The 13664-nt window shown below is 41.0% G+C and overlaps 1 protein-coding gene across 9 annotated transcripts in view; it reads right to left on the bottom strand.

Annotated features, from left to right (window-relative positions):
• RBM47 (RNA binding motif protein 47) overlaps positions 1–13664 on the bottom strand; it is a 147827-nt gene that overhangs the window by 64670 nt on the left and 69493 nt on the right. The window contains exon 1 of one of the 9 annotated variants that reach the window (XM_031435560.2): positions 8827–8980. The exons of 6 other annotated variants lie outside the window; for them this stretch is intronic. In XM_031435560.2, the coding sequence (XP_031291420.1) occupies positions 8827–8905 (79 nt within the window). In that variant the 5' untranslated portion in view covers positions 8906–8980. Of the gene's footprint in view, positions 1–8826; positions 8981–13664 lie in introns of those variants that run through there. 2 more of the 9 variants (XM_031435558.2, XM_031435567.2) reach the window with 2 other exon arrangements.

The raw sequence follows: 13664 nt of genomic DNA, 5'->3' as shown, positions 1-13664 counted from the left end.
GAATTTGTTAAGTCTGAATGTGGCATCACAGGCGGTGACTAAAATCTGACGTTTTTAATCTTCCCTCTTCTTTCCCTCCCTGCCTTTGAAACGAGACCTACAAAGACTCGAAATCAGAACCTAAAGCTGAGAGGGCAGAACAAGTATAACAGAAGTATGGTGAGTCTGCACTGGGCAGGGGAATCCTCCCTAGAAGGTGGCCTCAAAGCAGAAGGAGGCTACATAGAGCTGAGGTCTGGAGGGTGTTTGGTGGCTGCTGACAGCCAGCAGTGGGGGGCAGGAATTGGAAGGAGAAGATTTCCTCCAGATCACGGATGAGGATCATCCATGAAAAGTGACTTGCAGGCTTGCCTTTGGGGGAGGAGGTCATGGAGGAAGAGCTGTGGACACAAGTAATACCAGTCCAGGACATTCTGAAAAGCCTCAGAGGGTTCAAGAGTTTAAAAGTCTCACCAGCAGAATACAGTTGGAAGGTCAAAAACCTTCTTCCCATGGTCACTGCTTTCTGCTCCCTTCACTTTGGACAGTGTTTCCTATCTTTATCTTGCGGATTTGACCTTGAATTTCAGTGATTTCTAGAAGATCTTGAATTTCAGTGATTTTTAGAAATAATATTTTCATATATGTCTTCTGATTATACAAAAAAAATCAATGTACACCATGGAAAACACAGAAACACCATATCACACCACACACACACACACACTCTGGGGTACAGTTAGATGATTTCTTATTTAAGGCCATAGGGAAAAAAGAGGATATGAGATGGAAATATGGATAATTAAATATAAAATTGTAAACCCTCTCTCATCATGGGTGGGAATTTGGGCATCTGATTCTTCAGAGGCGTTCTTCTACATTATTTCTTTCAAACAAAACCCCCTCCGTGGGATTACTGGGTTAAGCATCTCTAAGGATCTTGCTATATGTTGCCAATCTGTTTTCGTACTACGTCATACCCATTTGTGCGGCCACCAGACATGTGTGAGTAAGCTGATTCTTTCATGGCAGCAAAATGGTACCTCACTGTTGCTTTAATCTGAGATATACCAGTATTTCTCTTTTGTGAATTAGACTATTTCTTTCTACTTTTTTCTGTTGTTTTCCTTTTCAGATTCCATGATAAAACCTTGTGAATAGAACAATGAATTAATAAAATACTGCATTACTTTTTTGTGTGGAAAATCCTTCCCCAGAAATTATCACCATGAACTGAGTTTGTTCACATTCCACTCAAATTTCTTATTTTGGTCACAACTTTTATGTGGCCCAGAAACAGGCCGCTTGTGAAATATCTGTAAATGGCAGGTTCTCTACCAAAGAAGTGTTTATGGAGGGTAAAGGACTGCTAACTTCTGAAGGTGAATTATAAAAACAAAAAAGGTTGTTTGTTGTTTGTTTATTTTTCAGAATAAGAACAAGATTCTTCAGCCTTTCCTATGGCAAAGATAAAGAGCGGTTGAACTGAAAACTTCATAAACCATGATCCTCTGATATTTAATTTTTCTATAGAATAACAGTACAATATCATAATCCATGTTATTTCCTAGAATGAAAAACAAAACAAAGCTTTCACCGTGCAAACACCAGAATGTTCCTGAGAATCATACGGTGCGACAGTACCAAAGACAAGATAGTAGCCGCGAGCATGGACAAGTTTCTCCAAGTCACAGGCTCGCTGGGAGAAGGCCCAGGAATAAATCAATTCCTTGATTCCTGGTCAGTGTTCTTTCCACAGCACCTCACTCCCTCAGAGCCTGATGTTTTCTATGAAAATATTTCTTTTTAAATTTCCAGGAGGGCAGGGGTGGGAGGGTAAAAGCTCAGTGGCAGAGCTCATGCTTAGCATGTACAAGGTCCTGGGTTCAATCCTCAGTATCTCCATTAAAATGAATGAATGAATGAATGAATGAACAAAATAATTAAAAATAAAATAAAATAAAATTCCAATGAAAACACTACCTTCATTAAATGATGTAACTTTCTCTGACATGTCAATTTAAGCAATAGCAGTGACTATACCTATGAACTGCTCTAATATTTTTTATTAAAAAATGAAAGCGTGGGCATTTCTCACAGCTTTACAATAAGAAGCCATTTTATTAGAAAAGTAGAATGAAAGTTTTTGTTTTGTTTCTACTCAGAGGCAATGTTTGCATTTGTGATTGACACAGAGATTGTGCTCACTTCAATAATAGCAAATTTAAATGATGAGGTTTCACAACCCTTAAGGGGAAGAAAAAGTCACATGTGATAGTGTTCAATACATTGAATTCACTATTAAATAAGAGTCCAGTTTCGTTCACATGTGCAAACTTCCTTCCAGGGAATCCTGTTTGAGAGGAAGGCAAACTTAGAGCTACAGGACACCCATGATGTGCCAACTACTTTCATATACTGCATGTTATCTCAATTAATCAGTAACCACCAGAGGCTAGTAAATTTGTGGGAAAAATGCCCCACAGAGAAAGCCACTGCACTGGGAAGAGCCGAGAGCTGAGCTGATGGCTGGCTCTTATTTTATTACACAGGACAAGATCAGCATGAGGTCAACTCAGGACAGTGTTTTCTGTACCGAGCTGCAATCCAAGGTACCTTTCTGGCTGACTCAGTGTCTCTGAGACCATCCTGTCTGTAGCCACACTGTAGCTGTCTTGGGTGCTGGAAACCTCTTGATTCTAATTCTTCTGTTGCCTGAAGACTTGACCCTTTGGTGAAGAAAAACAACAACTCCCATGGAGAAAGATAAAAAATGGCTTTGAATACTTCTCTCCAATATTCCATCACAGAACTGTTATTCAGAACACAGCAATTTTGAGAATTAGAGAGATCTTGATGTCACCTGGACCAATCTCCATGCCCTTTCTTCCAGCATCCCCAGGGAGTCCCCTAGTCTCGCTGATGAAGAAAGAGGATCCTCTGCGTGTGGTGGCGGGAGAGGTTGGGGGGGGTTATATAGCTCAGCGGTAGAGTATGTGCTTAGCAAGCACGAGGTCCAGAGTTCAATCCCCAGGACCCCCACTAAAATAAATATAAACAAACAAACAAAACAAAACAGAGAGAGGACCCTCTGCACACACAACTTGACCCCATGGCAACCTAATCTAGTATTCCTACAGCTCCAAAAGATGTAGGAATTTTTTTAATACCCAACCTAGTACATGTCTTTGTTTAGTTCTAAAGAAAATGCCCAATTTTCAGGAGGATGAGTTAAGGCTAGTCAACAATTTGTTTTAGGGCTCCTGCCTTTGCCTCAATTAGAATTGGGAAGATAATTAAAAGACACTATTTTCTGATGGCATGGGGAAACAGAATGGACTTTAGGGGCAAACTAAACTGAGTGTGAAGGCAGATTCCAGCATTTACTAAATGATGTGGCTTTGTTTAAGGCTCTTGAGCTCTCAGTGCCTCAATTTCCCCATTTGTAAAGGGGGTTAATGAATCCTAGCTTACAGGAGTGTCTCAAGACTTGGGGATGACATACATATAGTACCTGGAGCAATGCCTGACACTTAGCAAGTGTACAATCAAATAGTGTGATTTGAGAAGCCATCACAGACCAAAGAGTGCTGTGAAGGAGAGCTGTTTTTAATGGCTGACGCAGTTCACCAAACACTGGTGGGTGGCAGTGTGGGCCGGTGGGAAGAGCTGGCTCCACAGAGGCAGAAGCCCTGGATGGCAGCTCTTCTCACTAACTAGGCGTGTGACCTTAGCTTCTCTATTTGAGCTTTCTCATAGACAAAATGGGTATATTTTACATCTTAGAATTTTTTTTAAAGGCAACCACAAAAATTATTTGGCTATTTTTTAAAGTATACAAGATATTGTTCCAATGGTTGTTCATAAAGTTAAAAAGAATAAAATCAAATCTTGGATGACTGCTCTCAAGCACCCCATATGAAAGGGGCCTTCCACTGTGAAAAGGATGAAGACTTTGAAGCAAAGAATCTCAGCATCTCTTGCTTTCTCTAGAAGTGACTTAAAATGTTTGATTGAGACCCTCGGGGTCTTCCATTGGGCATAGGGGGCCACTTACGTGCTGCTGCTTGGCTGAAATGATGACCTGATCACACTGATAAGCTTTACGATATTAATGCAAAATTAAAAATATAATCTTCTTCATTCCCAACTAGAAAAAGAATCTAAAGGGTATATGCTCTCTTTTGTTATCCTAACTGAAGGACATTCTGAGCAAGTTTCTGGTAATTTTTGAAGAAAGAATGGAACACTTATCAATGTCTGTCGCTTGTGGCATGGAAAATCGAGGAAGGTAGTAAGAAAAAGGAAATTTAGAAATTTTGTTCATTTCCAGGATGCTCAGTTGAGTCGGAGACTTTGACATACAGACCCTTCTGGGAATTAGAATTTAAAACACCTCAAACCCCACATTGAAAGACATGACCTTTGCTTCCCAGGAAACTTCTCTGCTATTCTGACTTGAAATTCACCTACCTTTCTTATGGTGATTGAATATATCTTTATATATAGATATTAAACCCCGATCTGAAAAAATAGTCAATAGTTGCTAAACACAGATTTTAGAATATACTATGTGCATCTAAAAATTATTCATAAGGCACAAGAATTTATTCATAAACAAAAGTGAGAATGGAAAATACACAAGGGAGCCTTCTTTAAAAAAAACAAAACAACTTTGAAGGGAAAGAGGGAAAAATCAGGTCAATCGTCGGCTTTCCAATAGGAAATACACAGGTCTGCACTACTGGATAAAAGTTGAACCTCCCTTAACGAGGGGGCACTGTCTAAGGGGTCATCTGGCACGGTCTCTGCCAGAACAGGATTGCTCCCTGTTGTAACTGACAACTTGTGTGTTTAGTTGAGACCGATCGTGAAGTCATGGAACTTTTCTCAGGCTGAGTTTTCTCATCTTCAGTCAGTGGCAGTCACCTCCTAGGGCGATGGTTTCAGTTAAATAAACAGCCTGTGCAGATCACCTAGCAAATCCACTCCCAGAAAGACTTCTCTCCTTCCACCCTTTCAGGTGATAACATTTCCCTCCCACCCTTTATGAGATCACTTAACTTTAGAGAGCTGGCACACACACAGGGAGTGATTTTCAGCTCATAGAGTCATGCCTTTAATTCCCCCCAAATTTATTGAATTCTGGTGTATTTTTACAAAGGAATATGATGCAGCAATGAAGGGTATTACATTTTACATGTTATCATATTAGAGCCACATGAAGCAATGTGGATGAGAGTCACAAACAAAATGTTGAGTGAAAGAAGTCAGACACAAAGCATACATGAATGATTCCATTTTTATGAAGTTCAAGAACAGCCAGAGCTAAGGTACGGTGATACGAATCAGATAATGGTTACCTGGAGCAGGGCAGGTGACAGGGAGGAGAGGCACAGGGGAGCCTTCTGGGACACTGAAAATGTTCTGTATCTTAAACTGAGAGTAGTGGTTACACAGGTATATGTAAAAATTTATCAAGCTGTATACAAAGAGTTGTTCATTTTATTGCCACTATGTTCTACCTCAATAAATACTTAAAATAATATTTTTCAAAGCACTTATCTGACTTAATTTTATTACATGGAAGTTTTTCTCTCCTGCATTCTTCTAGGCTCTTTTTATATCTTACATAAGTGATAAATGTATTCATTGGTAGCTCATAACTGTAGGAATAAAGAATTACTCATATATTAGATTTTCCAAATAATTGAATATATCCATGTAAGTAAGAAAGCTATTACTTTCTTGGATGAAAATCTTTATAAGATGATTTGTTGTCCTCACTATCACTTTAATAGACAATATTAAGCACATTTTTCTTCTTGGTGAACCAAGGCTATGCTTAGAAACTTACATGGTTGAGCTGGGCTGAGATGAAGTGATGGCTTCAGGGGTCACTGTGTCTATACTGAATGACACTAGTTTTTCCCCCCTTCCCTGTTCTCTGGGACTATTCTTCATTGTTACATGCCTACCTCTAGGTCCTCTAGGTCCTCTAGGTCCTAGGTTATTACCTCATCCTGGTCCTTCTTATTTGCTTTCTTTCATTCATTCATTTATTCGGTACATATTTTTAGAATGCCCAGTATGTGCTAAGCACTGGAGATAAAATGGTGAATAAGACACTCATGATTCAAGGGGGAACTAATATTTTGGCAGAGGAGGCAAGTATAAAACAAGCGTGATGACATCATAAAGGGGGGAGTACAGGACTTAATTTAGGGGGTCTGGAATTGGGTCTGGGAAAGTCACCTTGAGGAAGTGACATTTGAGAATTGAGAGGTGAGAACCTAGCCTAGAACGAGACCTTAGTATTTGCTGAATGAATGAATGATCATTAACCAACAAAAAGAGAAGAGTTCTGATTCACTGTGCACAGAGAAACCAGCAATTCTATTGAAAGATGCCTAAACCAAGAGCCAACAGGCACAGAATGAGGCCCTAATGGACTTAATGGCATTCATTGTGACTGCTGTGAGGACTTTTTTTGCCTTACTTAAGACCTTGAGTTACTAGACAAGTAAAGGATTTTTAATCATTGCTTGGCCAACCTATATAAATTCAGTTTTTACAAAAACAAAACCAGCCCAAAATAGCCCAAGTCTTTATGATGATTCCTCTAGTTTGCCTACATAGCTCTGATCCCAAGTTCCCAAGGATGTGACCTTCCTGGCGCAGTCACCCAAAATCATCCTGAAAGGTGGTGTCACCCACCCATACCTTTGCATGACAGCTCTGTCCAAGCAAGCCAAACAGCCCTGACCCCTTGAGCCTTATTGCATGTTGCAAACCATCCCCTAATTTGGGGCCTATTATTGTGCCCAGAGATTTCCCCTTCTTGACATATTACAAACCAAGAATCTGCCGTCAAAATGACAGAAGGAACAGATGACAACAACCTTTGTGGACAGACTTTACTCAAATCTGTATCTTATAAAGCCAGCCTGATACAGAAGCACTATTAACATATCACACAGAACAGCAGCAAAGTTTAAAATGCTAGAGATATGGGCCAATTTACCCAGGGTTTAATTTGATGTCTGACTTGATCCATCAACAAACTATCATGTAACTGCAAGAACTCCTAAGGAGAGATATAAATGTAGCTTTTGCTGATTTTAGTTTCTTACAAATCCATACAAGATATTTGGGATTTAAAATTTGAAAAAGCTAAATAAACGAACAGCACTGACTAGGATTTTCCTGATGAAATGAAGAGAAATGGGGAGCAAAAGTATCTGAAAATGGTTTATTTCTAGACTTTTTCCCAGAGTCTTTCTGTTCCTCTGATAAAATTTCAAACATCAAACTGTATCAAACTACTTTAGAGACAGTGGAATCAATGCAAGAGTTTCTTCACTGGTCAGGGTCTATTTTGGATTTATGAAGTTCACAGAAGGTCACAAGTTCGACAGACTCTTCAGCAATCTAGGTGCTTCTATGGGACAGACAAGTAGGCAGCCAAGTATTCTTACCTCTGTTTCAAAATCTTAAAAGAGAGATAAGAAGAAGTTAATCCGACTGTCGCAAGTTACATAAACTTTCAGTGGTCCAGGTAGTGAAAGGATTTGTTGCCAAGCTCAATTTTCTGACACGCATATAAAAATAATCAAAATCCGCCATTCCTCGGGTGAAATCAATGAATTTGGCCCCCCACAGTTGTCAGATCTAGTCTCATTTGCCTAAATACACAAAGCCACAGAGAAGTTTTTCCCATGAAGGAAGTTTCCTCTGATTTTGAAACAGTCATTTCTTCCAGCCATTTTGCAATGACTGGGAATTTGTCAGTAGAAAGTCTCTCGGCTTCTTACTGCCAGCGTCACTGGGCAAAAGTGTACCCAAATCACGTTCTTTCATAATCAATGAGCTGCCACTCTCCTCTTACCTTTAGTGCTGGCTTTAAACGTAGGTTTCCAACCATAAGGCAGAGTAAACAGACTGAAGATTCCATATCCTTGTTACTCCTTGTAACTCCTTTCCCCAAGAACTAGCCATGACAGACATCTTTTGGAGCTACGCTTTTTCTAGATTTTCCTATTTACTGTTTGGTTTTCACCACTAGTAACACAGTTTCAGGTATCTGTGTCCAGGATATCATTGTTACAGTTGAACAAATGTAAACATTTGACTAAGGCTCTAGTTTCATCATATATGCTTATATTTTCTACACACACACACACACACACACACACACACACACACACACACACACACACAAACCAAGCTAGACTATAGATATTTAGTATTCCTAAGAAGTATTGAGTCTTTAGTTTCTCCAAAATGATGTATGACCAGTATATAAAATTATTCCTGAAAACTGCGCTCTAAAAACAAAAATTTGAGGGTAAGAAGCAGTCTTTCAAGCTGACCTTTAATTGGGGTAGTGGGTGGAAGAGGGAAGAAAGTTTAAAAGTTTTTTCATGAAACCAGAGCCTCCGTTTAGTGAACACTTTTAATGGAACGAGTCACGGGGCATAATGAAACGCAAATCACAAGGTTACACGTCGCCTCCTAGAAACACCGCACCTGGTTCCGAATTCTTTGCTAAAGCAAACGCTAACTTCTGATTCAGGTCACGAGAAAACCTCAAGCACAGGTAGATTTTACCTCCTTCTCCATGACACACACAACCCTCTAGTAAAACCGAAAACAACGTTTCATGGAAACTGAAGATTACAATTATCCGGGGACACGGAGCCACTGAAAAATAGAGTTTGCAAAGCAATTCCTCTGTCCCCTTCCTCCCCTCACCATTCCCACCCTTTCAGCAGAAGGGAACCCGAATCACTTGTAATCTGAAATTTTAAACATGTATAAATTAGTACTAAAGTATGAAACAAGTACCTGCCAAACACCTGGAGCTCTCTCTCCCTGCTGGCTCTCTCCTCCCACACGCTGGCAACGGAATGCCCTTCAAAACCATGGCTCAGTGCTTTTGGTAAATGTTTTACGAGACACTAAACAGCCTTATGTCCCACCCTCAGAGCAAACACCATTGAGAGAACACAATATAATGGTCACAAAGATATCGTGTGATGTGCAATAATGCAAATGAACAGGTAGGCTCTCTTTCCACACTTCCCCTTAAGAGGGAAAAAAATTCCCAAACTTGCAAGGGGCGGGGGTGGGTTGGCAGGAAAGGCTCACAGAAATAAACCTTGATACTGAAGCGTTCGAGTTTTGTGTGGGTTTTTTTTTTTAGGCAACATTATGGTAAACTCCTTGTTCTAATCCCCAAGCAAGTCTTGGCTTGCTAAAATGAAAAAAGTGTCAAAGGCAAGAGTTAATAAAGGGTAGAGTTCACAGTGAATCTGCAGACACAGTAGCAACTATACACATACAGTATATTTCTATTTTTCAGAGCAAATGCAACTCCAAAAAATTTTTCATAAACCATCTTCCACAGTAAACAAAATGCACTCCCCATTTTCCACATCCCTCAAGTAATTCACAGTTAAAAACCAACTCAGCTCCAAACCAGAAGTTTTGCATTCCATTCAGGTTAACAATTACAACTGGAGGATAACAGAAACTTGCTGGCACCGAATTATTAGCATACCCAGAATGTCAGGTGCCTCTTGGTACCACCAGGGTTAACAAGATAAAGAGAGGGTGCCGGGGATTGTCTGCCTGGTTTTACAGAAGCTACATATAGAGACTGCTGGAGTCCAGAGCTCAGACGGCCAGTACGACCTACCTGCTCCTGGAGCTCTGAGTGGGCTGGTCTAAGAAATGAGAGTGTAGAATTATTCAGCAACCTTCAAGCCTACTCCCTAAAAGGAGACCAAGGCCGTCCGTATAGAGGAGAAGGAAGAATTGACTTTGGCTTTAGAATCACACACACAGCCAGGTTAGGCAAATGAAAAAACCCACTCTGGCGTCCCCACTCCTTACCCTAGTCCCCATGAATACTCTGTATTTCATACCTGTAACATGTCCAGTGGGGTGGAAAGAAAATTGAATACAGAATTGAGATCATGGCTTTTTTACACATCAGCTGTGTGACCTTGAGCAAATCACTTAACCTCTCTGAGCCTATTTCCTTACCTATAAAATAAAAATGTCTAGAACCAGGGAAGATTTTTCAAAGAACTAACTGACAGCACTCCCAATCTGAGAGCCTAAAAAAAATGGCATAGAGCAATTCTTTACGTTTTCAAAACATTTTAAGGGTTGTTGCTACTTTTTTCCTCCCCGCAGTTCATATGTATAGGTCTTATCTTATTTTCAATTTCCTCATATTACAGAGGCCTCGGGTTAGAGCTATGATTAAGGGCAATTAACTTGGCTTCTCCTGGGCCTGGCTGACTAATCCGTCCTGGGTGGGTATCCTACATGCGTGGTTATCTGCCTCGGGGCATGTGGTGAGGGGCCTCCCCGGCCTCCCGTCCAGTCCAGGCTGCCGTCCTTGTGCTTTCACAACATCTCGCCTCTTGAATTCATCTTGCCCTCTCACACACATACCTACCTGCCTCCCTTTCCCTGTGCTTTTCTTTCTTTTTTTCTAATTTTCTCTCTCTCTTCCCCCACTTCCTTTCCTGCCTCTCTTCCTTGAGGGAGACAGAGAAGGTGGGAACATGGAGAGCAATTATTCTCACCACCCTCATTCCCCTATTATTTATGTGATGTATCAAACAAGCCAGTGAGGGAGGGAAGACAGATGTTATTACCATCCAGAGTCTCCTGAAGAGAGAACTGAGATCCAGAAAGATTCAACAACTGGCCCAAGGTCACCCGGAGATTGCTGATGAGACGTGGTCGGAAGCCCGGCTCTCCTGGTAGGTCGGGGTTTCCCGGCGCTGTCACTCCTGGTGCTGACCAACCTAACTCCCCACCCTCAAGCGCACCTCTTTTCAGTGCCCCACTGAGGATTGGGTCTCCCTGCTAACTGCAGCATATTCTTCAGAGCACTATGCTCATCTCCTTCCTTCCTTCCTCTCGGATGGTCAAACCGATCCTCTAAATTTTAGGGTCTATCTCACCTGACCCCTATAACCCACCTCCTGGCTCATACTGTCCCTGCGTGCCCTTCTTTAGGTAAACCCAACAGGAGCAAATCTCCAAACTGACAAACCTGCATGACTGGGGAAGAATTATCCACTTCAAAGGAGTTGTTCCTTATTAGTGGCTCTCTTGGGCACCCATGTCATCCTGCACCAGCGTATTTGTCTGTATGAGACCACAGGAGCATCCACCTCTGCACCCCTTAGTATGGTGTCCAGTGCTTACTAAGAAGGAACACATTTGAACTTTGATCAAACCATCAGATCATGCCACGAAACAGGCACCATTTATTAAATGCCCACAATTACCAGGTACTTGATATAGAATCTCGTTTAATTTAATCAGATGAGAAGGCGCTAGGTTCAGAGAGTCTGCCCAAGGGCATGCACGCAGCTGAAAAGGGTGGAACTGAGAGTCCAAGCGGATTCAATCAAATCCTTGCTCTCTGCCTGAGCTACACTCTTCTGCCACAGGTACAGTGCAGCCTGCTCACTCTAGGGACTACGTGTCTATCGCCCCAATCCAGAGCTACCTGTATATGTTTACTGGGCTCTGTGAGAACCCGTTTGGCCCTGTTCTTTTACTCCTTTCCCTTGGGTTCCCCAACCACCTCCGTCCGTCTTTTCTTTTTATACCAAAGACAATCTGTCCTGCTAAATTTGAAACCTATTGGCAGACTCTATTATTGGGGCCCCGATTTGACCACAAAAACCATTCAGATGGCATGGATTCCCCTACTTCATGTAGGCCTTTATGTTCATTTCTTCTGTGGCTACACATTTGATATTTAACTTTAAACACTGTAGGCTATGTTAAAATTCCCTGGGTTATATGTAGCACTTGCTGTGCTGTTATATTCAATCCCAAGCTGCTCAGAGACTCAATTCTGTGTCCCTCAAACAGAACTGTGCCTTCCATACAAAAGAAATGTTTTATACCAGCATTTTCCTGCTTGCAGCCATGCAATTCTAAGTTGAATTCTGTGCTACTGTTTAGGGTATGCCAGCTGCAGGTGTGCACCTGGAATTTTTAACAGCAGAGTTCCGATAGGCAGAAAAATCAACCTCTGGCAAGTGCTGCTGCATCACCCTGGGCCTGTTCCAGAGGGGATGTCGGCTCTAGGGGCCCACTTCTAGCTTGGATATCTTTGAATCTAGTATATATTTGGCCTGCAAGATGGTTCCAGATTTTGAAAGGGGTTTTGAGCTCCCCAGATACTACTGATAGGAAAGGAGGAAGGAGCAGGAGGTGAATCTTTTATTTGGAGATGCTACGTCTCCCAGAATCTTGGCAAGGTCTTGGAACTCCCCTGAGTCACTCAAGCCCCTTCAGTTTTTTAAAGAGAACTTCAGAGAATGTCCCAAGTGCACCTCTGAAACTGCTGGTCACCCAGCCCAGCCTAAATGAGACCCTCAGGAAGGTCAAGAGCCCCTGGCATTTTCCCAAACTGCTTAAGGAAGGAGACACTGGAACACATGATGACTACATGGTCCAGCACTGTCTTTCAGTGAAAAGGGACATCAGTGTCCCAATGAAAGAGACATCAGCCACTAGACCAGCAGTTCTCAAAGTGAGGTCCCTGGACCCCCTAGGAGACCCTAGGACTCTTTCAGAGGTCTGCAAGGTCAAAACTATTTTCATCATAATACTAACATTTCTGCCCTTTTTTCCCACTGTGTTGACAACTGTACAAATGATGAAAAGGCAATGGTGGGTAAAACTGCCCCTCAGCACAAAACAAGGCAGTGGCACCAAACTTAGTAATAATTGTAGCATTTTTTTTTTACCACCAGGCACTTGAAGTTTTTTTAATTTATTTTTTAAAGAGACAATTTTTCTTAAGAATGTACTCAAATTAGGAAAATGTTAATTTTATTACATCTCGGTTTTTGAGTATATATCTTTTTAAAAAAATATTCTATGTGATAAAATGGCAAGCAAGCAGAAAGCACTTTTTCTGCAGACCAAATTACGATGATAGGCTCACAGAAAGTCACGTGTGTGACTGAGCTACAGAGGGAACTATATACCTCCTCCTGTCACAGAAAGTTATTTTTACTTGAAAGAATGACAGACAGATACACTATGGTTATTCAGACTTGGGTATTTGGCATTTTCTGGAAAATGAATGAAGTGTGCCTGTCACTTCAAAGAACACGACTAACAGTATTTGTTTCCAATGATAAAATTCGAGCTTTCAAACAAAAGTTAAAATTTTAGAGAACCTGCATTGAGCATGACAGCTTGCCAGTAATTAAAGGCTTTTCTGATGAGATTAGTTGTGATATTAACAAATGTGATTTTTTAAATATTGCATAATGAAATGCATCGATATTTGGATGCTCTTCAACACTCAGGAAACCGGTATTTTCCAAATGACCAATTCACGATGTTACAGAATCGGGCATAGGGAAAGATCCATTCAAAGTATAAAATAAACCAGTGGATTTTAATTTTAAGAGTATGAAGAGTTCATTAGTACGGCTTCAGATTCCACACTGCTACTGACCTCTATGAGACGATCTCTTATAGAGTTTGGGTTTAATATCAAAGAAGAATGCTCTCAACTATCTGAAAAGGCTATTACAATACTCCCCCCTTTTCCAACTAAGTATCTTTGTGAAGTTGAATACTCTTTATTTATTTCGATAAAAATAACGTATCTCAACAGATTGAAG

This window comes from Camelus dromedarius, chromosome 1 (genome assembly GCF_036321535.1).
Source record: "Camelus dromedarius isolate mCamDro1 chromosome 1, mCamDro1.pat, whole genome shotgun sequence".
NCBI lineage: Eukaryota > Metazoa > Chordata > Mammalia > Artiodactyla > Camelidae > Camelus > Camelus dromedarius.
The sequence above is the reverse complement of the archived record's forward strand: the minus strand, read 5'-3'. Positions and strand labels throughout refer to the sequence as shown.